At 35.3% G+C, this 27,491-nt stretch overlaps 3 protein-coding genes across 6 annotated transcripts; 1 reads left to right on the top strand and 2 right to left on the bottom strand.

Moving 5' to 3' along the window:
- On the top strand, positions 617-10,260 carry LOC109711340 (abscisic acid 8'-hydroxylase 3-like). 4 transcript variants are annotated; one of them, XM_020234336.1, is made up of 9 exons: positions 618-918; positions 1,049-1,367; positions 1,556-1,708; positions 1,794-2,045; positions 2,162-2,254; positions 2,884-2,962; positions 5,994-6,100; positions 9,197-9,315; positions 10,030-10,260. In XM_020234336.1, exons 1-9 carry the CDS (start codon positions 719-721, stop codon positions 10,139-10,141), a joined length of 1,434 nt encoding a protein of 477 aa, XP_020089925.1. In that variant the 5' UTR covers positions 618-718; the 3' UTR covers positions 10,142-10,260. The 4 variants fall into 4 exon arrangements, with proteins under 4 accessions (XP_020089926.1, XP_020089927.1, XP_020089925.1 ...); XM_020234339.1 differs by having other exon boundaries at positions 784-918; positions 1,021-1,367; XM_020234337.1 differs by lacking the exon at positions 9,197-9,315 and having other exon boundaries at positions 617-918.
- On the bottom strand, positions 14,776-19,971 carry LOC109711673 (ferredoxin--nitrite reductase, chloroplastic). Its single transcript, XM_020234823.1, has 4 exons — positions 19,489-19,971; positions 16,824-17,178; positions 16,331-16,619; positions 14,776-15,761 (listed from the first exon to the last, which is right to left on the bottom strand). The coding sequence occupies exons 1-4, from the start codon at positions 19,880-19,882 to the stop codon at positions 15,006-15,008; spliced, it is 1,794 nt and encodes a 597-aa protein (XP_020090412.1). The 5' UTR covers positions 19,883-19,971; the 3' UTR covers positions 14,776-15,005.
- Positions 22,537-25,545, bottom strand: LOC109712221 (protein DCL, chloroplastic). Its single transcript, XM_020235673.1, has 3 exons — positions 24,949-25,545; positions 24,359-24,473; positions 22,537-22,876 (listed from the first exon to the last, which is right to left on the bottom strand). Exons 1-3 carry the CDS (start codon positions 25,377-25,379, stop codon positions 22,703-22,705), a joined length of 720 nt encoding a protein of 239 aa, XP_020091262.1. The 5' UTR covers positions 25,380-25,545; the 3' UTR covers positions 22,537-22,702.

Here is a 27,491-nt window from a genome sequence, read left to right as displayed (position 1 = left end):
TGAATCCGAATTCGAATCCGAAACAATTATTTTTCTTTTTAATATTTCAAAATATATTGTATATATTAAATCTAAATTTTTAAAATATAAATTTAAATATAATATCAAATTTTTATATACATATTATATGTAATTCAAAATAAATTCGGGTTCGTATTGAGTTTGGGTCGGGTTTGGACTCCGGTCAGGAACAGTCAACATCCATATCCGTATTTATATCCGTTGGATTTTTATTTTTGATGTACATATCCGAAACCATATCATTTAGTAACAGATAAATACGCTCTGTTCAGATTTAGATTCGAATAAAATTTCAAGTACCCATTTACTTCCCTACCTTTTTTGTTATTCCTAATTAAGGAAGTTGTTATAATATAAGGTAATATGGTAAGTTAGAGGCGGTAGATTTCTAATGCCACGTGGGTTGTATGTGACTAGATTTGGTAATCTCAATTAGTCCCTAACATTCAGAGATGAGTCCCCATCCATTGGCTTTTATTTTTTTTTTTTTCTTTTTCTTTTTTTAACTTTTTTTACTCCTCATTTCCCTCCATTATAAATACCCACTGATGCTTCCCCAAACCACTCCAAACCCCAATCACCTACCTCCCCACCTCATTCCCTAGTCCAAATCCTAGCCCAAGTAACAAAACCCACAATATATATATATATATATATATAATTTTAGCTTCTACTTAATTGGTTTAGTTTGAGAGAGATGGTGACCATAAGCTACGTAGCAGCTTACACTTTTTTTTTCTTAGCACTGGTCGCGTTTCTCTTCATGAAAAAGCACAAGAGGAAACCCCAGGAGAATCTAAAGCTCCCACCCGGTTCAATGGGTTGGCCTTACATTGGAGAGACCCTTCAACTCTACTCTAAAGACCCAAACATCTTCTTCGCTTCCAAGCAAAAAAGGTACATATATACATGCAACAATTCCACACATTTGTTTACAAATTATGAAATTTGATGATTAGTTGATTACGTACGCGCAATCACGTACGAATGTTTGTGAAGTGCGTTGTGCATGTTTACTATTTTGAAGGTACGGGGAGATATTTAAGACGCATTTGTTGGGCTGTCCCTGCGTGATGTTGGCGAGCCCGGAGGCGGCCCGGTTTGTTCTGGTGACCCAGGCCCACTTATTCAAGCCCACGTACCCGCGAAGCAAGGAGCGGATGATCGGCCCGTGGGCCTTGTTCTTCCACGGTGGCGGCTACCACCTCCGCCTCCGGAAGCTCGTCCAGGGCTCGCTTGGCCCCGACGACCTCCGCGGCCTCATCCCCGACGTCGAGGCAATCGTGATCACCATGCTCGATGCGTGGAATGGCCGTGTACTCAGCACGTTCCACGCTATGAAGAAGGTTAAGAATTCAGTGTCTGCTAGCTGTATTTATTTTTAATCATAATTCTCTCATAAAGTGCTTAGCAAAAGCTCTAAACTTCTGCTTCTGCTTTAGTAATGTTTTCACTACACACTGTGCATGGACTTGATCTTGAACGGTAACAAGCATATGCATAAACATTACGATATTCCATCTCTCGTGTGTAGTTCTCATTTGACGTGGCCATTCTCACTTTCTTCGGAGATCGCCTAAGCGAGCGACACAAAGTAGAGCTAAAGAAGAACTACTTCATCGTCGACAAGGGCTATAACTCATTCCCCACAAATTTCCCCGGGACTCCTTACTACAAAGCAATCCAAGTAAGTAGATAAGTAAAGTACTCATCATATGTATATATTTCTCTCATGAAACTAAATAACCCATTTGTTTACTTGTTACTAAAAGGCTAGGAAGCAACTAAGTAGGATACTTAGTGAGATAATGAACGAGAGGAGGGAGAGAGGAGTGGTGGGGAATGATGATCTCTTGGGGTGTCTCATGGACTCAAAGGATGAAAAGGGTGCGCGACTCACCGACGATCAGATCGCCGACAACATCATCGGCGTGCTCTTCGCGGCGCAGGACACGACCGCGAGCGTCCTCACGTGGATCGTGAAGTATCTCCACGACCACCCGAAACTTCTCGAAGCCGTGAAGGCGCGTTAAGAATGCTCGATGGATCGACTCTTTTAGATTGAATTACTTGCTTGTTAGGTATGAGATTTTGATTGTGATCTTGGATTATTTTGGCGTTGCTTATTTCATAAATGCAGGGTGAGCAAATGGCTTTTCTTGAGGCTAATAAGTCGTGTGGAAACCGACCCTTGACATGGACCCAAACAAGGAGCATGACACTGACTCACAGAGTGAGTGCACCCTCATACAAAAGTGGAAATGGATTACTCTTTTGTTCTCGTGATTAGGGATGGCAATCCAGCTCGCTATTCGCGAGTCAGCTCATGTTCGGCTCGAAATGAGCTCGAGATCGGCTCGCTCGTTTAGTAAATGAGCCGAACACGAGTTGAATTTTTCAGCTCGTTTAATAAACGAGCCGAACACGAGCTAGGATCAGCCTTCGCCTCGTGTTCGGCTCGATAACAGCTCGAATATATATATTTTATATTATATAATTTATTTAATTTATATTTTATATATAAATAAATAATTATATATAATATATATTTTTATTATTTTATTTTTAGCAAAATAAAATATAAATACGAGCTTAATTATAAAAAGACTCATTTATATTAAAGTTTCAACTATTAGATCAAGTCTAATGATAAGATTTGATAAATTTATTTTTTATATATATTTAATCTAATTATTTTTAATTTATTGTCTTGGCCAGCTTGTTTAATAAACGAGCCGAACACGAGCCTATCCCAGCTCGCTCGTGTTCGGCTCGTTTACACTCCTACTTGTGATTATAATTGGGTCACGTTTGAAAAGTGATTTAACCTTCATTTTTTTTCTTTTTTTTTTAACACGACAGGTTATAATGGAGAGTCTAAGGATGGCAAGTATCATTTCATTCACGTTTAGAGAGGCAGTGGCTGACGTGGAATACAAAGGTAAGCTAATTAAGTTACATGCATGTAATCGACCAAGAGTCGAGCAAATTCCTTTTGTTTTAGTATTAAAAAAAAAAAGGATTACTCCTTTTGTTTTAGTAAAAAAAAAAAATAGTATTAAAACTAGACCTTTAGATGGTCAAATGGTAGGATTACAACCTAGAATTCAAAATAATAATATTATTTTCTACACGAAAAAGAAAATATTTTACCATGGTTCTATATACTTGTTCAAATGCTAGTAGTTTCTCATAAAATAAATATTGCTGTGAAGAACAATGTTTTAAAATTTGTATCAAGCAATAACATGAAAATATTACTAGATTAAGGATCAGTGGTTTAACTAGTGAGTCAATCATTAATTAAACTATTTACGTTAGCATGACGTTGTTTTTAATTTTACTATATATATATTATTCTACTTTTTTTTTTTTATTAGAGATAGGTAGCACGCTATCCGCTTCATTTATTTTATTTAAAAATAAACTTAGCTGGAAATGTGAATCAACTAGGATTCAAATTTGGGTCTCAGATACCAATCACCAAGCCCTTTACCACTTGCTCTAGGGACGGTTGGTTATATTATTCTACCTTTTTTTTTTTTTTTGAGAATAGGTAACACGCTATCTGTTTCATTCATTGAAGGTATGAATTCGGCTACAAAGGTGAGGCAACCAGGGCCTCAAGACAAAGAGTTGAGAAAAAAAAAAAAAAAAAAAAAAAAAAAAAAAAAAAAAAAAAAAAAAAAACACCAAACGATCAAAGGATGTCTTTCCACGAATCAATCAACTGCTTGAGCCTTCTCTCCTCTAAAACAGGATCTAGCTGTATCCCACGAAAAATAAGATTGTTCCTGGCCTTCCAGATGGTCCACTAGCTTGCAGCCAATTCAGTCAGTCTGTTCCTCGTGCTAAGTCCACCATAGCTTCCCTTCCACCTATCCCTGACGTCGAGTACGTCTTCACCCAACTCCCCCTCTCGAACGTCCTCGAGTCCCATAACCATGATAAACTTGATAAAGACGCATTGGGTGAACAAGTGGTCCACAGATTCCTCAGTAACCCTACACAACACATAAGCCTTGTCACCAGACCATCCTTTCTTACTGAGGTTGTCCGCTGTAGGTGTCCTTTTCTTTAGAACAAGCCAGCAGAACACTTTGATCTTGAGAAGCATACGGAGCCTCCATATTGAACTGCTACGTCAGTCCCTCGTGCCCCCGTCATTCATCATTCGATAGGCCGATTTCACTGAGAAAATACCATTGCTGTTCCACATCCAACCTATCCTGTCCTCTCTGTGTCCTACCTGAAATCTGGTAACTCTCTCTTTGAGGTCCGAAATGGTGGGGTTCAGACCTATGTTAGTTAATTCGCGAATTATTCGCGAATTATTCGCGAATTTTTGAAAAAACGAATTAAACGGCCGAATTCGTATTTTTGCGAAAAATTCGGAAAAAAAAGGAATTTTTTGATTAAAAAGACGTGTACGCGTATAATACACGCAGCCGAATTACTCGGCCCAAAAAATCGGACACACCCGCCCCTACCCGCACCGCCCGCGNTAAAAGATCTAAACACTAGAGCGCCATCAAGATGGCCTTTTTCCACGAGATTACGCAATATAATCTCTTCCAATCCCCAATTATCTTCGCCACAAAATCCAATTTGAACTCACAAGAATTCGATCAGGACAGAAACATTAAACGCGATAAAGCAAAAAAAAAAAAAAAAAAAAAAAAAAAAAAAAAAAAAAAAAAAAAAAAAAACTCTTTCCCAATTTTTTCTTAATTAGCTTAATTTTATAGTTATTTATTTTTATATTTTTAAAAAATATGAATATTTATGCTAATAGCATAAATTTTGAGAAAAACAAATTTTAATTTAATAGCCGAATTTTTTATCCCGAATTTTTAATCGGTAAACGTATAATATCCGTATAAATCACATATCCGAATAATTGATGAATCTATTTTTTAGCCGTATTTTTGAACGAATTTAAAAATTAGAAGACGAATTTTATCCGAATTATACTCGTACTGAATTTTTGCCGAATCCGAATTAACTAACTATGGTTCAGACTCGGCGGAATAAGGGCCTCGTCGCCCAAGATCCTACTTCAATTCCAACCATCACTTTCAGAGCAATCCCTAACTAGAGTTGGTTTACTATCCAGCCGACCACAAACATCCGAAAAAGCCGCTTGAAGTGTGGTGTCCCCACACCATCTGTCCAACCAAAAGTCCACAGAACTCCCATTGTCCAATACAAAATTGGTCCCCCATTTAAAAATAACGTTAGTGGTTAGCACTCCTTTCCACCAAAGTGAGAGAAGCCTGAATCCTGAATCCTCCCGCAGGGGCCTTCTTCTACGATAATAAAGTTCTTATTCTAGTACCATTCTTTTTTTCTTTTTTTTCTTTTTAGAGATAGGTAGCACGCTACCTGCTTCGTTTATTTCATTTAGAAATAAACTTAGCTGGAAATGTGAATCAACTAGGATTTGAATTTGAGTCTCGGGTACCAACCACCAAGCCCTTTGCCACTTGCTCTAGGGACAGTCGGTATTCTAGTACCATTCTTAATGATAAAATACTGATTTCTATATCAAATTAAGTATATACAAGTTTTCAAGTTTTTTTTTTATAAGACTAATATGTACTAATAGAAAATAAAATAAGATAAGTTGATTTTAAGCCGTAAATTTTAATATGACTTAATAAAAAAAATTCGGCCAGTTTGATTAAAACTGGACTAGTACTCGATCATCTGTTCGACAGTTGTACCACTAGTTCGAAAGATTCAAAACGGCTTTTTATCTTATCCGGTTCAAAGGATTAAATTGAACCACTTTATATATAAACTGGGTCAAGGAGTATTTAAATCATCGGCGAAGAAGACATTTTCATCACAAACTAATCTATAATGTCATTGAAATTCTCATAGCAAAATGCAATGAATTGTAACTATGTTTCGGATTATTAATTTACGAATTTTTACTACTTTTTAACATGTTTGTGTATGTATGATAGGATACCTCATCCCAAAAGGGTGGAAGGTGATGCCTCTCTTCAGGAACATACATCACAACCCGGAGTTTTTCCCAAACCCGCACGAGTTCGAACCTTCCAGATTCAAGGTTAGATGCTTTTCTAGAAGGTGGATGCAACAAATAATATATATTGCATGTTCCTTTCAGCGCATTTACACCTCTCTTTTATGTGACTACGACCTCAAACTTTTTATGTACTCAGGGACGGAGCTATCTGTAGGCCCAAGGTTGCCATAGACCCCCTCAACTTTTTAATATTTACTTCCAAATCCTTGGTATTAATTCCACTCTCATTTTTAGATAGTCGTGGGCACCCTAGCTAGATTTTTAGTATTTGCTTAATAATCCGTCACTACAACAGAATTAGACTATACGGACACATTCTTGAAACACTTTTATATAAGTGTCCCATTTATGCCAAAATTTTTTTAAAAAATCTACTAAGACTTAAATATAAAGTCCAATCCAATCAAAAATAAAAAGTTACTCTACTCAACCAACAACACCCAGCCCACTCGGCCCGATTACAATAAAAAAGGAAAAAGAAAAGAAAAATTGATCACCATCTCCTCTTCTCATCCTCCGCCGCCGCAGCTGACGAGATAAGGTTCCGACGGCTGGAGTTCGGCTGCGAGGATCTTGCAGGGACCGTAGAGGGCTACAACCGTCACGTATCCCTCCGCCACAGGTCGCTGGAGTAAATGCCAAATATCAAAGCGGCCCTACTTATAGCGACCCCACATATAGCAACACTTTTAAAAATTGTCGGTAATTTAGGCAGCAATACTTTTTTTGACATATACCAACATTTAAAAGTATCGCTATACACCATTTTTATTGTAGTGCGTCATGTGTGAAAATATATTAAGAATTTTTTATTTATTGAGTATTTAGAAATATATTTCTCTGCTTTAAAATTTTTGTAAGTTATTTGAATGTAATAATATAAATAAATTAATTAGAAGTTAAACTTCTGAAAATAATAAAAAAAATGTTCGTATTGTTATATTAAGTATTTAATTAATAATTTTTTATTAAAATATTTTAATTAGGTAAAATTTTATTTATTTGCTAAAGCTTCTATTTGAATATATTTTTGGCCCCTTAGGATTGAATTTAAATGTACTCCGTATGTGTGTGTGTGTGTGTGAGAGAGACAGAGAGACAATTAACACATGCACACATGAGGTTCTCACCACATTTGTGGTTTTAAATGTTTTAGCAAAGTGAATGGTGTTGAATTAATTTGACAAGAACAGTGAAAGCAATATGTAGTTAGTGTTGTTTGACTTTTTCTGCAAGTGACCACTTGTCCACCACTTGTCCCTAGTACAAGTGGAAAGGTACGTGATATAGTTTGCATCGACGGTCCATATTCGAAACTTAATTGCTTTATATTTTCAGTCAAATTATTATACTAGATGTGCCTAATTGATAGGGGTAAGCTACACTTCTGGTCCCTAGACTTTAACTCAAGTACCCTTTCGGTTTTCAAACTTTTAAATTTGGCATTCAAAATCCTAAATAACAATAGTTTGTTATAATTCCAGAACTTCGATCGACAATATTTTGTTTTAATTAGTATTTGCCTTAAAATAAAGGTTGTTGGTTGTTCCTAGTTCATTTGTACATAAACTTGTGTAACACACGTACTTCATCAATTTCATACTTTTGATTTAATTAGTATTATTTGCAAATTAACGGATATTGTAGCACATGAATAGGAGGCAAATGTATATTACATAAATGTATGATGCGCTAGGTGTAGGCAATGATTTTCCTCCAATAGCAAATATGCAATGGGACTTTAGCGAAACTAGTTTTGAGAGTTTGTAGTTTCTAACATTGAACTTAAAAATTCAAGAACCAAACTAAAATCTAGTTAAAATTTTGAAAACTAGTGGAGCAATTTACTTACCTAAAAAAAAAATATATTATTAATAAGTCAATATTAGATAGGTGATAATTAGTGAATGATTTTAAGTTCCTAAATTTTATATATAACATCGTGTGTGTATGTGTGTGTAAGGGTAAACTTCAAATACTGCCCCTGTGGTTTTGCACTTTTTTACTTTAGTATCATATGGTTTAAAGTGTATCAGGTTAGTGTCTTATGATTTCATTTTATCTTTTTGTCAGCTTCTCCGTTAATATTTCGTTAAATTATATACAAAAGCCTTCAGATACCCCACCTAAATTTATCGAATATTACCCTTTACTTTTAACTTTGTCACTGATTTAACAAAAAAAATTAGTGAAATCGATAATAAAAAAATAAAAATGAAACTATAAGGTACTAAATTGATACACTTTAAATTATAGGGCATTAAAATAAGAAAGTGTGAAACCACATGAATGATAAATTAGTTTAAGAGGTGTTTTATATTTTAATACGACATAATAAGAATGCACTGTCCACATCGTTAGCCCAGATTACAATCCATCATGGACTGATAGATGTGATTGCCTGCTGGACAGAATTTTTCTTTACAAGATATTCAGACAATTTAAGTCTTTCTATTTTTTTTTTGTCATCTTGACTAGATATGGTCATTAGCATCTTTCTTTTTGACTTTTTTTTTTTTTTTTCCTTCCTGTAGTTAGCTAACGTCCGGCACGAAATGAGTTCAAGATTGATCATTTGTTCCAAACATTAGCCAAATTTTTGGCTTGAAGTTTTAAATAGTTGAACTAGGATTGGCTCCCTCTTATTCATCTAATATATATTACAAATTTTTACTATTTAAATTTTAAGCCAATCCAAATATCTTAATATTCTAATTTTTTATAATTTTTTATTTTTATTTGGTAATAGAGCTGACAATTTAATTTATTATTCGCAAGTCAATTCATACTCAACTTGTTAATAAATATGCTGAAAAATATTTTTCAATTACAATTTTTATTTGGCTCGTTTAATAAGCACGTGATGTGATGGCCCTAATAAAAATAAAAAATTATAAAAAATTAGAATGTCAATTCATACTCAACTTGTTAATAAATATGCTGAAAAATATTTTTCAATTACAATTTTTATTTGGCTCGTTTAATAAGCACGTGATGTGATGGCCCTAATATTTTCTCCTCTTATTTTTGTTTTCTTATTAATCAATCGCGTGTAACGTGACTCATGGTAATGTATATAATAATAATAATAATATAATATGCGCATGTTTTGAACAGGTCGCACCCAAGCCCAATACGTACATGCCATTTGGCAACGGGAATCACGCATGCCCGGGAAACGAGCTCGCGAAGCTCGAGATGCTCGTCCTCATCCACAACTTAGTCACCAAATACAGGTGCGCGACACGTGTGCCACAACACTCCCAACTTTAAGATTCGCGCAATCTCCCTTTCTGATCCGGGGACACCCCCTACGTAAACAACAACACCGCACCTTTAAGCCACCACCATGCATTAATTTTTGACTCTTCTCTAATATTTGTACGTAGATTCGCGTGGGATAGAGATTAATCAACACATAGCCTACACACAAAATTAAAGCTCGGTATAATATATGTATGGTTAGGCACCGACCAATTACTACTTTAATAATAATAAGCATTAGTCGCAGCAAAAAAAGGCCAAGGTGATGGGTTCGCTATACTCTGTTTGCTTGTCGGTAACTGATTTTTAAATTTTAAATAATTTTCAATTTAACTGAAGTTTACGTAAAAAGGCGAAGCCCAATTACGACATTTTGAAAAAGTAGTACTGAAGAGAGAATTTAGTTTAGGATAAATCAAACAATGAAATTAAGTGAGAATTTAATTACGAATGGAAACAACTTTAGCATCCTCTAAAGAGTAGTGTTATATACTATAACTATTCATAACAATGATGGTATAACTTATAAATAAATAAATAACTATTATATGATAGAGTTTCTTAAATAAGCAAATAATTTTTCTTTATGTAAATGGATCCTTCTGATCTCATTATTAAACCTTTTTATACTTTCCTCTTATTGCTAATTAATTAATTAATTAATTAATTAATGTTCTTGTGTGCAGGTGGGAAATTGTTGGAACGTGCAGTGAGATCGAGTATAGTCCATTTCCTGTACCTAAGCATGGTCTCCCAGTTAAGCTGTGGAGATTATCGACTAATGCCGAAAATAATTAGGCTTTAAGTTTGATAATTTTAGTCCCACTACTTATGGGCAATGCTCCTTGGTGGTTAATTATGTGTTGGATTAAATTGAATTATTCAATCAATTAGCGAGATAACTATGGCTATCTCTTTTCTTTTTTTTTTTTTGCTTGTTGCATTTCGTACTTTCTAATTTGTCATGTGATCGATTCCTTACCGATCTAGTAGTGTCAAATTTAGTAATTACTATCTAAAACAGTTGGCTGTAAAAATAATTTATTGTTGAGTCAAAACGTACGTACATAACTTAGCTAAACTATAGATCATTTTGAGTTGGTTATCTAATCTTTCAAAATTTTAATTTTAATATTTAATCTTTTATTTCATTTAATTTGAATCAGTCAAAGGTGTTTTGACCTCAAAATTTGAATGCGTCATTTATCGTTACAGATGTAATTAGTACATTTCATACAATTCTCGCAATTAAAAATTTATTAAAGTAAATAATAATTTTAAATTTCAAAGTCAAATACTGTTGATTGAGCAAAAAAATAAATTAAAAGGTTGGATAGTAAAATTAAAATTTTTTTAAAATTAAATAGTTGATACAAAATAGTTTTTTGTTCAGATAAGTTTATACATTTTTACATATTATTGCTGTTTTAGGCACGCAGTTTGAGATCTGAAAGTCAAAGACAAAGAAAAAAAACTATTTATACATCTCATAGAGGATGTACATCTTAAATCCTTACATTCTGGCTTTAAAAAACTCCCTTAAATTTTTTAGAGAAAATAAAAAATATTTAATAACACTAACACTATATAGTGGATGAATCAAAGATACATAAAATTTAGAGAGTAAACTTTATATTTCTTTTGAGGCGTAAAAATCATTGGTCGACAGAAAAAAATAATGTTCTTTTTGCCAAAGATCCTTTGTAGATTCAAATGGGCATTGACTTGGATTAGGCCAACGTCGTGTCGCCACGTGTAATGCTTAAACAACATGATGTGTTCCCAGGGATAAATTGGCTTACGCAGATCCTACCGTCCTTTTTCTTCAATCCAAAAAGTTTCTGTGGGGACTCCTTAAAAAGTTTTAATTTATAATTATGTATTATGTTTGTTGAGTCCCGCTACGGTACTTGTAAAAGCACAAGTATTTGGTGCTTGTAAATTTTCTACCATTAGATTTACGCATTTGATCATTTTCACCCGTTAGATTATACTATTCAACCAACGACCCACTCAACTCTAGGGGGCCCACATCATCCTAACCGCACATCCCTTAATCCTAGAGTCGAAAATTTACAAGCATCAATGACTTGATACTTTTAAAAGTATAGGAGCTCAATTCTACGTTTATTTATATTTAATGGTTATAATTTTTTTCTCTAAAAATTAATTTTTTTAAAAAATTAAGTATTAAAAAGTATCTAATGGATAGAAGCAAAGCAGATCAGAGGCTCTCCAATGAGACGTCAATTGTATAGCTGCTTACTAAAGTTTTATCGTATGTAATTGGAATGAACATGGACGTCAGGCATTTTGCAGCATTTAGCATATTTAAATTTTTTTGAACCCATTAACTAAAAAAAAATTAATACACACTAAAATAATAAAAATTAATTTTTCAATAAATTTTTACTTTCTGAACTTAATGTCCAATCACTTTTCAAACTTTTATTTTTAAAATTTAAATAGTTTTCCAATTAGTCCACCAAGAGTTTGGACAGCCCTGGGTGGGATTTTAGTATTAAAAATAAAATAAAGTTGTCCAAACTAAAATAATTAAGAATCACAAAAGTGTTAAAATTAAAAATATAAAAATCAATCCGACATTAAGTTTAGAAACTAAAATTATCTTAAGAAACCTATTTAAATTTTTTTATTATAATATTATAATATTTTTTTATGTGAGATCTCATATTATGAAAGATTTGACGGCCTCAAATGAATAATTTAGAGTTCCCTCCCTAGGCAAATTTTTGTGGGAGAGAAATTTAATGTTGAGAGAACATAAAGCTCAATATGTAGTGCCCAACCTTCTTTTTTAGACTCTGTGTGTGAAATAACTATTGTACTCTAAAATTTTAAGTTATTAAAGAATAATGTTTAAACATTTTTATATTTAACACTCCCCTTATGTCTGAGCTCGAGACTTTTTAGTCGGCCCATAACGTAGGCTTGAATTAAATATGAGAAAATTAATATGCTCGAAGCCTGACGTGACTCGAACTCAGAACCTCATGTTTTGATACCATGTGAAATAACCGTTGTACATTTTTATATTTAACACTGTGAATTGACACTAAGCCATATAATAGAGTATAAAAAAATAATCAACAGCATATTTATTTAAATTTATCAATATATGAATAGTAATACTATTTTAGAAGAATTTATATATTAAGATATATATTATTTCTACTCCTCTTTGGATGAAGAGGGTCTTCTATAAAGATAGTGCAACTCTCTATTGTTTTCGTGCAAATTGTGAACATATTTCATTTTCGCCTCCACACTATGTTCAAATGGATAGATCCTGGAGCTAAGATGTCAGATAATTTGCTCGACAAGAAGAAATTATTATCTAAACCTAGCCAGTTCATCCATATATTAATTTGTACATCGCTCCTATTTAGCTCAATCGTCTAATTTTGAAATATAGAAAAGAAAAAAAGATAAAGAGTACGGAGGGGTGTAACTAAGGATGTCCGGATTTATGAGCTACGAACACTAAGAACGCACACAGAAGTTCGAACGAAGCGATTCATGGATGCGTAAGAATAGTATTTTTATATTTAACACAATCGGTTTTACATTTAGCACCTTTTTCAATATGTAACTTGAATTAAATATAAAAAAAATTTATTACGTCGGGTACCTAATGGGACACGAGCTTAAAATTTTCTGCTCTGATAATTATATTAAATTATGTGAATCAATCGTTATTTGTGAAAAACTTAAGTTTCTAGATAACGATATTTTTTTTTGTATTTACCAGTACGATTGTATTAGGTGCCAAAAAAAAAAAAAAAAAAACAAATTCCTCGCTTGTACAATAGAAGCCTGAGAATGATGGAATCAGTTCATTTGTACGAGTACATTAAAGTCTTCTAGTTGTTGGGAGCCGGCAAAAGGAATCTCCCTCCCTGGGTTAAGTCAAGTCGATGTGAGTGGGACTTGTTCTGGTATTTTCTGGAGACAAACTGAATTTTTTTTTTTTTTTTTGAGAAATAGATAGCACGCTATCCGCTTCGCTTATTTCATTTAGAAATAAACTTAACTAGAAATGTGAATCAATTAGGATTCGAACTTGAGTCTCGGATACCAACCACCAAGTCCTTTGCCACTTGCTCTAGGGACGGTCGATGAGACAAACTAGAAATATTATATAGTGCGAATCAGACGGCCTAAAAAGGGCGCTATAAGTGACGAGGATAATATTTGCAAATTCATGGTCCACAAACTGAATGTTGAGACCACAAAGCTGACAAGAAAGTCTCTCACTTTTGCCTATCCTAGCAACCAGCCTCGCCTCTTTTTTTTTTTTTTTTTCCGCATGTTACAAATTAGTGAACAGCATAATTTTTGTCTCTTATTATTTTTTTTTTTTGAAAAAGAAACTAGGGAATTTCTACTCCAACTAAAGTCACACATAAGTTTAAGAGTGTCACATATATTTTGAAATTTATGCCCCTAGTCGATTAATTTATACCCAATATCCTATTTCATTGATTCTATACTTTATTGTTTCGTGTGAAATTATTTTTTCATGACCATTACTAACACGTGGAGACTCCAACTCATTTTCACATAATTTTTTTTCTATGAAAAATTATTTTTTACGGTTTTACGTTGTGCCAAATGGACACTTAATAAGTTTCAAAGAGTATTTTTGTAGCGGAGGGCCATATTTTTGTAGCATAGGCCCATTAAATACTACGGCCCCCACCAATTGGGCTCTAGGCCGGCCCAGCCCATTAACAATCTTATAAATGATAGTTGTGTTTAAGTGACGATCAAAGCATAATTCACCGATGCAGATTGATCAGTTCATTAAACAGTTTAACTGTTTGTGTTACATTGACATGGTCTCATACAACAAAATTGTTGAGCTTAACTCTGGTTCCCCTAAATCACACTATGTGCAGATTAGCTATGTAACCTGATGCAAGTTGACGCATTTGATGCATGACTTTAATTTAGAATTATACAAGTTCAATTTGGTTATGCAATGCCATAGTTTAATCTAGTAGGGCGGTAATAATCGTCTGCTAATTTTGAAGTAATTTACAATGCTTAAAACTATATATTAAGTTTGACTTTCTAAACATAGAGAGTGCTACTCAGAACACTTTCTGAAAACAAAATATGAAACCTGCGCAATTGCAGAAGCAAACATAAAATATGAGTTAGAATTCTCTAGTAGTTGTGAGCATTTATCTGCCATTTGGGATTTCCATTAATCAAAAACTAACATTCGCTAAATCTATTCGAAGAGTTCGAAATGAATTCATAAATAAGATTACAGTTACAGATATATTTTGGTTTCCTGATGGCCAAAATTTCAGAATGAACCAAGTCTTCTGGAAGCAGTGCAGCAGCAGCAGTCTGATTTCAATATCAGCAAAATGCAAGAAGTGGTAGCAGCGGTAATTGAATTGAAGAGGAATACATTCGAACAATTAGATTTATAACCACCAACATCTCACAATGTTCAATGGTCAGATACCAACATGAGCATTTGATTTTAACTTGCTTTCTAAGACAACTTTTATCACGAAAAGTGAAAAATATAGATATCTGTAAACCAATACTTATTACTCTCTATCGCACAAAAGACATTCATGATAAATGAAACAGATTCACAGATAGTTTTTTACCAATCACATCAGTTTCCACCTAGCTCCTCTTCCTCATCCTCTTCCCTCTCCCTCGGAACCGCCCCGAACCGCTGCACCAAAATGTCTGCCACCACCGGCACGAGATCCTTACATGGAACTGCCTTTTTGTACATATCGCCTAAATGCGAATCACTCCCGATTCTCCCGCCCAAGTAAACATCGACCGCCTCGCACACCTTCCCCTCTTTATCCTTCGTCAAGCACCCCATGAAACCGATGTCGGCCACCTGCACCTGCCCGCAGCTGTTCGGGCAGCCCGTCCAGTGCATCCTCACCGTCCGCGGGACCGAAACCAGCTTCTCCACCTCCTCGGTCACCTTAAATGCCCGAGCCTTGGTCTCTATAATGGCCTGCCCGCAAAACTGGTTGCCCGTGCACGCCACGAGACTTTTCATTAGAAGAGAGGGATATGGGGAGAACTTCTCCAAAAGCGGCTCTTTGAGAAGTGCTTCTACTTGTGTGTCTTTCACATTGGGGATTATTATGTTCTGTTCTACGGTTAGGCGAAGCTCTCCTGAGCTGTACTCGTCGGCAAGGCGCGCGAGCTCGAACATGTCAGAGGCTTGTAGACGGCCCACCGGTATGTGGAGCCCCACGAATGAGAGCCCAGGTTGCTTCTGTGGATGGACGCCGAGGTAGTCCCTCCTTTCCCATTGCTTATCAATTAGTTCTTCTTCCGCGGCACGCTCAAGCTCTCCTTGCGGCATCCTCTTTGCAACTTCTGACCTGAAAACTTCTATTCCCTGTATGAATAGTACAAATCCAAATGGAACAGCGAGATTAGATACATTGGGTTGAACATTCTTTCTAGATCCAGTATAGTAAGGGTAGATTACAAATTGGTCTATGTGCTTGTTGCAAAATTTTATTTTGACTGCCAAACTTAAATTTGTTTCGACTAATGATTAGAATTTCAACTTTTACTCTAAATGTGTTACTTCGTCAATCTCTACTTGGTTCCTAGAAGGATGGCGTGGCAGCTGATTTATTGTAACTTGGAATGGCTGGCAGCTGAATCAACTGCCACATTATTGTAGAAACATTTGTAGGAAATGACGTGGCAACTTAGTCACCATGCCATGATCACTCCTTTATCTTAAGACGCAACTGAATCAGCTACCACTGCTCTTGCCCAAATCTGATTGCAAGAGAAGTTAAAAGTTCAGTACATTATTTGCAACAAACGAAAGAGAACACAAATCAAATTTAAATTCACAACAAGTTAATTGACAAACGGTGTACGTAATTTACGTTTTAACCTCAATTCACAAAAAACCTCAAATTCGCAAAAAAGAAGAGTGGATAAACTCACAAGTTCGTCGATCAGCCACATCATTCGAGTCTTCTGCCGATTCCCCCTGTAGCCAAGGTCTCGGTAGGCCTCGAGGACCGCTTTGCACACGGGAACGACGTCCTCTCCGGGCACCCATGCATCAAGGGGCACAGCCTCAGCACATCTCTTGGGGCTAAAGAATCCGCCCACCAAAAGATTGAAGCCGAATTTTCCATTCTTCATCGCAGGCATGTAGGCTAGGTCATTGATGTGAGGGTGCTCATAAAGATCATGCGAGCCCACGACACATACGTTCCACTTCCTTGGCCTGCTCATGAGGGAATAGTTTGAACATAAATATTAAAAACGTCGTTCTCTGGTAGCTTAAGTTATTTAAGAATAATATTTATTTCATTTTTTTTTAATATAGGATCAGAACAGGATGTCCTGAGTTCGATTTCCGTCAGACTTTTAACATTTCAGCATTCTGAATTTAAGATTAACTAAAGAGAAAGCAGCAGGTGAGGCTTACAGATTGGTGACGGCAGGGTTGCCCTTGAAGTTGCCGGTGATGAATGCCGAGAGCAGATTGGTGTATGGTCGGGTGTCGACAATCTCATGGGGTTCGATGCCAGCGAGGGGGTTGCCGACAGGGTTGCGGACGTTATCCATTCCGCTCTGCAAGCTGGTGAGCCCCACGGCCGCCAGGCCGTCCATGATGGCCGGCACGTCCGGCAGCTGCACGCCGCGGATCTGCCAGTTCTGCCGCGTCGTCACATCAGCACACCCGTCTTTACCGTACCCTTCCACCACACTTGCCAGGTACCGCGTCTGCTCGCTCGTCGTCACACCGTTTGGCAGCTTCAGCCGCATCATGAACCGTCCATCTGCATGCAATCCCACCATCAGATCATCATCAGCTCACAAACCATAATCTACAAAGTGCTGCTGCGTCTATAAACAGCAGATGCAAGATACAGAAACACGTTGTTGTTCTACTAACACTTTTAACTTTTATTACTCTCCTTTTGTGGAAGAATCTTTCCCTATTTTAGTCGATGATTCAGATTCTACTTTTTTTTTTAATAATAATAATAATTATTTGTCGCATTTTGATTGGGTATTGCCCTAAACTAAGTCCACTCATTTATAGATTAATCAAAATGTTATAATATTTTTCTTTCTCCCATCACCAAATGGCGAGTATTATTATATGACTAATGCTATGTGTACACACAATAAATGTAAGCCAAAATAATATCCAAGAGAGTTAATTTTCTACTTGTAGTAGCTAGAGAATAGTTAATTTGGACTTCTTAATCTTCCTACTATTTTTTTTTTTTTTTGTCTTGAAGTTGCTACGTGTTTTAGCTTTTCTTTGTTTTTCTTATTTTATAAATAAAATTCTTAGGAGCATAGAATGCAAAATAAAAATGCAATTTCAAATTTTGAACCGACAAAATATTAACTTTTAAAAACAAAATCATTTGCTGATTATATATTAATTACAAAATTGACTCATCAATAATATTTTAAAGTATATTCTAAAGTATTACAAGGCATAATAATTCCTAAATGCAGGCCCAATTTATCTGACCCCATGAATTGTCTTAGTTTAAATAACATACTAAGCTCAATAACAATTTATACAAAAAAATTACATAAAAAGTCTCCTTATGAAAAAAACAGTTTAATTAACCGTTCATCACATAAAATATATAAATTTTAAAACAGTAATAAATAATTAATTAGACATTAAGTCTCCATTTTTTTTTTTTGCAATAATTATAAGATAATGAGCACTACAAGAGGTTGTGGTAGTTCCACAGCAGTTGTTAATTTTTTTTTTTTTTAAGATAAAGATAACATGCTACTCTTTTGTTTATTTTTTTAAAATAAGCTTAAAAATGTGAATTAATTATGATACAAAACTTGGACCTCCGATAATAGACAAACAATCTGTTTAAGGCTTCGTTTAGGATTGCGGAGAGATTGCGTTACGTGCGATGAGAAAGTATGTTGGAAAAATTCTTTGTTCGTTTCCATAAGTAATATTGTGTTCCGCATATCGAGTCGGTTACGATATATTTTCTACGGTCCGACCGGAGAACACAGAAGAATATTTCTATATGCTTTTTTTCTCAAATCTATATTATCTAATAGTATTTGATAGGTCTCGATACCAACTAACCTTAAAGCCAATTTGGTGCGTCACAACAACATAAAAGAAAATAAAAAAGGACATGTTTCATTGGGAGCCATAGCAAAATTAATATTTTTACTGGACACCAATGTGACAACTAGGTTCGGCCCATTTCCAAAAGTGGAAAACGACCCTTCAGAGCCTCAAAAGCCAATACACTTTGACAAGGGACGTTTTTCACTTTTTTGGTGTCACACCAATATGATTTTAATACGCGCTTACCAATTATTCTAAAATTACATAATAATAAAAATAATATTAAAAATGATATATTTATCGCACTTAAAAGCTCGGTAAAACTGCTCAGATCTATTATTAAATCTCGTATTAATCTATTATTATTATAGAGCAAAAAATTAGACCCATTTTATCTAATAATAAATAATCAGAATAATCTAATAAAAATATCCAACGTAACAATGTAAATGCAATATATTTAGATTTTTTCCTTTATTATTACAAAAAAAATTGCATACAACCTGAATAAAATAGTCGTATTTGCAACTCGGTATTTACTGTTTTTCTTTTTTTTTTCCCCCTCTTATCCGCTAATGACGCTCATGCACGCATGAACAAAGAGAAAAAGCGAGAGGGAAACAGCAATTATTAGAGGAGCAATTCGAACACCTCCCAAACACACACAAAGATTTAAGGATTTCTCATTTTGAGATGCGAGGGACCAGTTTTACCATTTTATTCAACTCTGTGCATGATGCTTTAATATTCGCGCAAAAATAAGATCTAGAGACAGGAATTAAATAGCGCCTGATAAAAATCAATTTTCGCCCTAAGTGATAAAGATACCAGCCTAATCTGCACAAACGTTAAAGTAAATTTCAGTTTTATTTTTACGATAATTTATTAAATTATCTTCTTTCTTTTTTTTTTTTACGAATCGTAGGAAATTTGGAGGGAAAAGAGAAAATTGAAAAAAAANAAAAAAAAAAAAAAAAAAAGACGCAGAGGGAGAATGAACGGAGGGAGGGGAGCGTACACTGGTGTTTGCGGCGGTGGAAGAGGCCGAGCCACTTGAGGCGCACATCGACGTCGTCCTTGGAGAGCTTGGACGCGTCGATCTCCGCCATGGGCGTCGCGGCGAGCTCGCGGATGCCCCCCTCCATGAACAGCCCTATCGGCTCCTTCTCCAGCTTCACCTTCTCCTGCGGGTTTATCCCCGCCCGGTGCTTCTCCTTCAGCACCCAGTACCCCCGCCCGTTCCTCTCCACCCTCGCCTCCAACCTACCACCCTCCTCAACCCCAACCTCCGCCGGCGCCGCCGCCGGAGACGACGACGACGAGGTGGCGGCGGCGGGGGGAGGCGGCTGCGCGCGGCGGCGATGGTGGATCTGGGGGAGGAGGAGGAGCCGCTGGAGCGACGACGACGCCATGGGAGGGTTCGGTTCGGGGATTCGTTGTGGCCATGGGAGCGGGGATTTAGTATTGTATTATGGGAGGAGGTGGAGGATCGGGGGAGGTCTCTTGGAGCCCTCAAAAGGTCATCATCACCCACCGCCACGTTTTCTTTTTCTTTTTCTTTTTCGTTTTTTTTTTCTTTTTCTCTGCTGAGTATGCTGCGGCTGCTGCGGCTGCTGCTGATGACGCGAAATTACTGATCTGCCCCCTCGGCGTGATTTGCAACCCTCCGATCTTAATTGGACGGCTCGGATTACAGCGTAGGTAACGTGTGGTCGATCCTGCATTCGGCCTCATTTGGCCACCGTTCGATATAACATTGTGTTGATTGGATTGGATTGGACGGTTCGGATCAAAGAAGTCACATCGTGCCGTGCGTGAGGTTACAAACTCACATTGGCATTTTGGTAATTTACAGTTGGATAGAAGCGGCCCAAATGTTTGGCTGTGGAGGCTAAATAGCTTATCAATTAATTAATTAATTAATTAATTAATTATATAGGAAATAGGAAACAATGGCTCTTCTTCTTAAGAAGCTATTTTATTTTGTTTTATTTTAATTTTCTTTTTTAAGATTTATTAAAATCAACGGCTGGGATTATTTAATAGGAGGAGGCGGCGGCTCGCAAGGGGGGTGAAGAGCCGCCCATGGCTATACGACGACGCCATGCGACGCCCCCAGCTGTGTGTGTGTGTGTGTGTGTGTGTGTGGCCCCACCACCCCTGCGCAACAAATCTCCTCGCGTTCGGCTAAAGAGCCTGTTTGCTTTGGTGTAAGTGGTCGAGTCCAATTCAAATTCTATCACTTTTAATATTTATTTTATTATAAATTGAAAAAATAATATAATTTAAATTATGTCAGATTTTTACCTTATCTTTTTTTATTTATTTTTTTCGAAAGTGCTGACTTTGCACTAAAATAAATAAAAAAAATTATTGAATTTTAACTTTTAAACTGCACGAATTATATCTAAATAATGTAAAAAAAATAATTACACTTTAAAAAAACTCAAATTTAATTTAAACATACCCTGTGGTGACATTGTCCGATCGAGTTTACATGTGGTGACCACGTGTACATACATCAATTTTTTCTTTCTTAAATCTGTGGATGGGAGCTAAATCTGTGGGTGGGAGCTTCAACGAACAGCTCTCAGCTGCTTTTGCCGTACAATTGATAAAAAAAAAAATTACGCGTTTGCTTCTTTATTCTCGATTATCATTTAAAAATTTTAAATTTATTTTATACTATCAAAATATTTTTCTAAACTTTAAAAACTTTTATTAGTAAATTTTAGAAACTTAAAAATATTTGAAAGAATTTTTAAAAGTCAATAAAACCATTTTGATCGGACAGGAATATATTAAATATTTTTAAAATTTTAAAAGGTATATTAAATATTACTCTCTTAAAAATATAAGATAAGAACATACATAGCTTACCAGAATTGTGCACAATGGCTATTCAATATTTTAAAATTTTAATTTTACCATTTAATTTTTAAATTTGTTTCATTTGAACCGGTCAACAATATTTACACCAATTACTTTAAAAAATTTATAACTACGAGAATTGCACAAAATATACTAAATCTGTAAAAATATACAACAGATTAAAATTTAAAATTTAAATATTGACTAATTTAAATTAAATAAATTAAAAAATTTGATAGTCAAATCAAACTAGAAAGTTGGGCTGACGTTTCAACATGATCGTCTAGATAAATTCAATACATTTTTACCAAAAAATAATAATAAATAAATGTGCAGTTGATTAAAAAAATAAAGAAAATTTATCTTGAATTTTATTTACTTTTTATATATTAGAATAAAAAACTATTGCTTATATTTTAAACGTTAGAAGAACACATATAACACATGCAGCCAAAACAGCTATACAGTTAGTAATTTTGATTGAAAAAAAAAAAAATCAATCTATTACAGCAAAATAAACAAACGGCGGTCGTTGCTTAGTGTTTTAAGCAATAGAAAAAACATATATATTTAGCTTGTAGATGTGTTGTTGTCAATATTTACAATAATTTTTCCAAATAGATGTTATATTTGATATTGATAAGTTTAGAAAAATTTCTATATAATTAAGGGTTGGAGGAAGGATACATATATATATATATGAACTTAATCCTAAATAATAATTCTATGGCAACTAAATAGCCAAGATGGCCCAAACGGCCCACCTACCCCGGGCTCGAATATTCGGGCTTTAGATTTGAGATTATTCAGCCCAGAAGCCTGGAGCTAGAAACAAATGGCATGAATCAACCGATGCAAGAGAAATGAAAAATCAATGTGCTCAAAATGTTTGGCTCATGTGGTCAAATCAAACATAAAAATGCAATGACAAGATGAAATTGGCCCTGGGTTTAAAACAAGCCGAATCTCATACATTCCGCCGAAGCACATGACTACGAGCTTGGTCAGGTATTCGGGAGCCGACCGAGATGTCAGAAATTTGGTCAGAGATTCGAGCCCACGTGCGCTTAGGGTTTGAAGCTAAAGGCCTAGGCATCATATTTTATACAACTCTTTTAAGCTTTCGAAGGGGATTGTTTATGGGATGGAGTCTATGGGCAAATTCAAAAAGAACATGAAATGTCAGCATATGCCCTCAGAATGAGAAAGATATCAACTCATAAAATACTTGGGAATATTACATGTTAAAAAAAAAGAAAAGTTGGACTACTAACAAATCAAGCACAAATTTATTAAAAAAAGAGGGGAAAACATCGATGATTTTTACATTAATACAAAGATTCTCTTAGGCTAACCTTCATTTAGTAGTCCCTTCTCCTACGGAAATGCCTGAGAATGAAGCTATCTGCATATAAAGGGTAGTTCTTTCTTATAAGACCTTTGATGCACTTCCAGTATGAGAAATCGATGAGCTCGCCATCCTTCCTAACTATGAAGAGACAGCGAGAGTTTTCGAATTCTGGATGAAACCCTATCTGCAGGAAAAAAAAAAGAAAAGAAAAAAAAAAAGTAATGCAACGATGATGAGTTTTGCAAGCCAGAAAGTTCGTTAAACAAAAGCCACTTGAGCGATGATCGAATTCGCTTATAGGAATGAGACATATCATTATAACTTGGTAAAACTGTATTTGGATTTTTCACCACATGGTCATTTAGACGAAAGATGAAACCAGGCAAAAAATGCACATAGGAAGCGTTAGATGCATAATACAATGAAAATACTTTGTCTATACAGAGATAATGACCTTGTAGAACAAATATAATGGTGGCAGTTTCATCTAGAATCGCTATAATTGGATAGCAAGCCGGATATGATTGACATAGGTCTTAATATGCCAAGCAAAAATTCCTGACGTTTCATTCCAAGATTTGATCAAAAAGAGGAATTTCAACAAAATTTGGATGCCATCTAGATGGTTAGTTTGCATTGAATCTTCTGCGAAGATTGAGACCAACATACCAAACTTCCTGAATACCAAATGATGCCTATGGTGCTCTGGAATAAATGGACAAGAAACTACTATTTCATACCGGTTTCATATAGATTCTAGAAGGCAGTAATGGGATGAGGGCAACCAAGGTTTAACATACATCCATAAGCATTTAGCAGGTGAATATATGTCCATGCCATGCATTTGAATACATACTCTAAACTTCCTAATTATGTACCAGCATCTCAACAGAGAGGTAACTCAACCAAAACTAAGAAGAAAGGAGAGCAATATGAAACCTATTTAACGATTGACTTACATTGAGAGAAAGATTACAAAACTTGAAGAAATACAAGAGATAAACCATCGATTCGTTATCTAAAATGGGCATTTTTAAACTTCACACTGTTTTGTCTCATTAATAATTAATAAATTATCATCTAATGTACTCTTAACTCTTTTGATTCTTTTGATCAAAGTCTCGAAGGTACCAAAGCTGTTCACTTCGTTGCTTTCCTACCACGCTCTTGGATGAGGTCTCAGTTGCATTATCATTCTCATTGAAATAGATCTGTAAAATTGGCTTTCAGCCATTTCAAGTATTTCTTTTGCAAATTACTATAGCAGGCGTCGGTGATTGGAGGTAAATATCTCCATATATATTGAATAGTAGTTACAGATTAATTCATGCACACTACTTCAGTGTAGCATCGCCATGCAGGTATATCTTGTTAAGAACTATTCATGCATATCAAAGGATATCAAAATTCATGCTAATCGCTAGGCTAGATTCGGCACTAAAAAGATGGTAAAGAACAAACACAAATAGAAAAAGGGATTAATGCAACCAACTGACAATGAGGGTATCAAACACATTCATATTTCTACTAACAAAGAGCTTGCTGTAATCACAATAGCAAACAGATTACTGTAAAATAGAAAGACGAAAAGATTTGCACGAAATATTAACATGTAGTAGTCAAGAGAAAAACACAATGGCAAGTAAAAGATTTTACAAGGACATACTGTGATGTAATCGATCCCACATCCTATCTTCTTTTCATACTCAGGATGATAAGGAAGCAACCTTTCAATAATTGCCTTTTCATGTTCTGGACTGAATCTGTCACCACTTCCATACCTGCGAAAAAAGCTTGCCTGATTATCTAGCAGAAAAATGAAGCAAGATTAGCCGCAGCAGTGCAAATACATTTGATCAAGGAGATCTCAAAGAGATATCTAAAAACCTAATTAAGCTAACAATCCATACGCAACCATAACGAGATGCCAATGAGATCCAAATTTGCATTAGCATGTAAACCACATCATGATGCACTAGTACTAGTTATAACCCAGGGGAAGAACAGGGTAAGGCACATAACACTTACAAAATGAACCACTTGTAAAAATAAAAATGTTTGAGTTATTGAATGTCGAACTAGAAACGTTCAAGGGCTAGAATGAAACGCGACTAAAAATTTAGGGACTAGTAGTGCAATTTACCCAAAGGACAAACACAGAGCGTCACTACAGAGATGTAGGAATTAATGATCAATTCCTTAATAAAATCCAACACAAGTTCTAAATCATAGGAAATTACAACAAAGAAACCCTACTTTCCCGAGTGGAGGATCATCCTCACGAATCCGACGAGCGGCACGGTGTCCTGCAGGATCAAGTCCTCCCAATCCACCCACTTCCCCTGCTCCTCCTCCTCCTCCTCCTCCCCGCCGCTCTTCCGCCGCCTCCCGCCCCGCGCGCGCCGCCCCTCCACGGCGACCTCGTCGGCGGCGCCGTCGCCGGGGATCTCCCGCTCCTCCGCCTCCGCCGCCGCCGCCGTCGTCGTCGGCGGCGAGACCAAGGGCTTTCGCAGCAGAGCCGGATCCGGCGATCCCTGGCTCTTTACCTTGACGACGCCCTCGGATCGGAGAGTGGAGGCGATCGGGGCGGGGAGGGAGGGGAAGGGGGCGAGGGTTAGGGCGGAGGAGGAGCGGAGGGAGAGGCGGTGGAGGAGGAGATGGGGGGAGGGGAGGGAGATGGACGCCATGGATGCCGTGGTGGAGTAGCGGAAGTGTCTGTGAGAGAGGGTGCGTGCGTGTAGTAAACCCTAGAAGTTGATTACGTCATTGTCGCATATCTCCTCCTCTTCGTGCTCGGGAGTTAGGAGAGAGGGGCGAGTGGGGAGGGGAAGGGGAGTTAACGGTGGAGGGTGTGCAGCGTCCTGCGGATAGAGTTGACTCTTTGACTGAGAGTACACGCGAAAGCCAAAAGCGTGGGCCACGTTTCGAACCTTGGATTGATGAGTTTGGTGGGCCTTAAAAAAACAACCAAGCCCATCTAACTTTGTATTGGGTCCGGCCTATTTAACTGGCGCTTAGATTGATTGAATTTGTGAATCGATCGAAAATGAAGTTCATAAAAACCTTGAAAACAAAAAAAAAAAATTAGATAGCCATAGGCTTAAATTTTTACAAATAATTTATTTTTCAAATAGTGTGAAGCTATCTTTTTTTTGCTTTTTTTCTTTTTGGTCAATGCATGATTATCAGGCTATATTTAATTTAAAAATGAAAAGCTTAGAATAAGGCGCGCTTTGTAATTCCTACTTGTTGGTTCTTCACTAATTGAAATCTCATACAATGAAGTTTTGAAATTTGGACAAAAAAAAATAAAAACCTTTTAAATTAAATTGGCGCTGCTTCAACACAAAAGGACCTGAAATACCACTCCTTTCCCATTGTCCCAATAATTAGAAAACCTGATCTAATACTTATAAAAAATATATATATATTCGAGAATAATTAGTAGCCTCCTCATAAATTATGATGAATACCCGCTGGATTTAGTTAAGCATACTCCAAAAATATGCTCAAGTGTTGTTGTGGCATTCATAAGCAAATTTGTAACATATATGTATGATAATAATAAGTAGGTGGATTACTTATCCATCCCTACAAAATATGGTTTACAAATTGTACACTCGGTAAGAGCACTCCTAATCACTCGTGTTACCGAGTTCATCTCGTATAGCATTAAAATAGTGTATAAATAATATTTACTATCAAATTTTTATTATTTTACCAGATTTTATTAAAATTTTAATGATCAAAAAATTTAATAGGATACACTATTTTCATTCTATTAATAGTATTAATGTATTATAGCTTTCCTTCACGTTAATTAATATTATATATTTTATTGTTTTTGAGAGAAATATAGTATGCTATCCACTTTTTTTATATTGTTAATAGCATTATGGCTTTCCTTCATGTTAATTAATATTATATATTTTGTTTTTTTTAGAGAAATGTAGTATGTTATCTATTTTATTTATTTTTTTAAAAAATAAATTTAGTTAAAAATATGAATCAATTAAATTTGAATTTGTAATCTCGGACACTAACGGCCGACACTTAGTTTTCATGCCCTATCAGGGTCCAGGGACAGCATTTGTGTACGAATCTTGATGCATGACTACTACTAAAATCCAGAACAAACTTTTAATTCACCCCATCGATAGTTTACTACATTTTTTACATCTTTTTACCCTAAAATTTTAAAAATTATATTTGAATATTCTGTAATTTGAAATACTATTACTTTGTCACATTGTTGTTATTTTTGTCTCACTATAAAAATTTATCGTTAGATCCTATAATTTTTTTAAAAAATATTTTGCCATTCTATTTAATGATATCTTTTTATGTAAAATAAAAATATAATTTTAGAATAGTTAAATATAATTTTTTTGAGACATGAAATGACGAAGTAAAATTATGCTAAGGATGTGTTTGGTTTCATATAAAATTACTCCGAAAATTTTACAGTAGATCTCTCTCTTCCCCACTCTTTTCTCCTCTCTCTCTATATATATTAAAAATAGTTTTTTATTTTAATATAAATATACTATTATCTAATATTTTATTTATAAATATATAGAAATTTATTTATAGTATTAAGAGAAATGATTCTGTACTTTTTTTAAAAAAAAATAAAAAAGATCTTAACCGTTGATTAATAGAGGGTAAAAATGTAACTTTAATACTTAGCAGGTAAAAAAATTATTTTATTCAAGGTTAGTTTGGTAATTAAATAATACAATATTTAAAGAAACTTTTAATTGAGGTCCTAAATTTATGCATTAATTAGCACTAATTTA

This window comes from Ananas comosus, linkage group 6, assembly GCF_001540865.1.
Source record: "Ananas comosus cultivar F153 linkage group 6, ASM154086v1, whole genome shotgun sequence".
Classification (NCBI taxonomy): Eukaryota; Viridiplantae; Streptophyta; class Magnoliopsida; order Poales; family Bromeliaceae; genus Ananas; species Ananas comosus.
The sequence above is the reverse complement of the archived record's forward strand: the minus strand, read 5'-3'. Positions and strand labels throughout refer to the sequence as shown.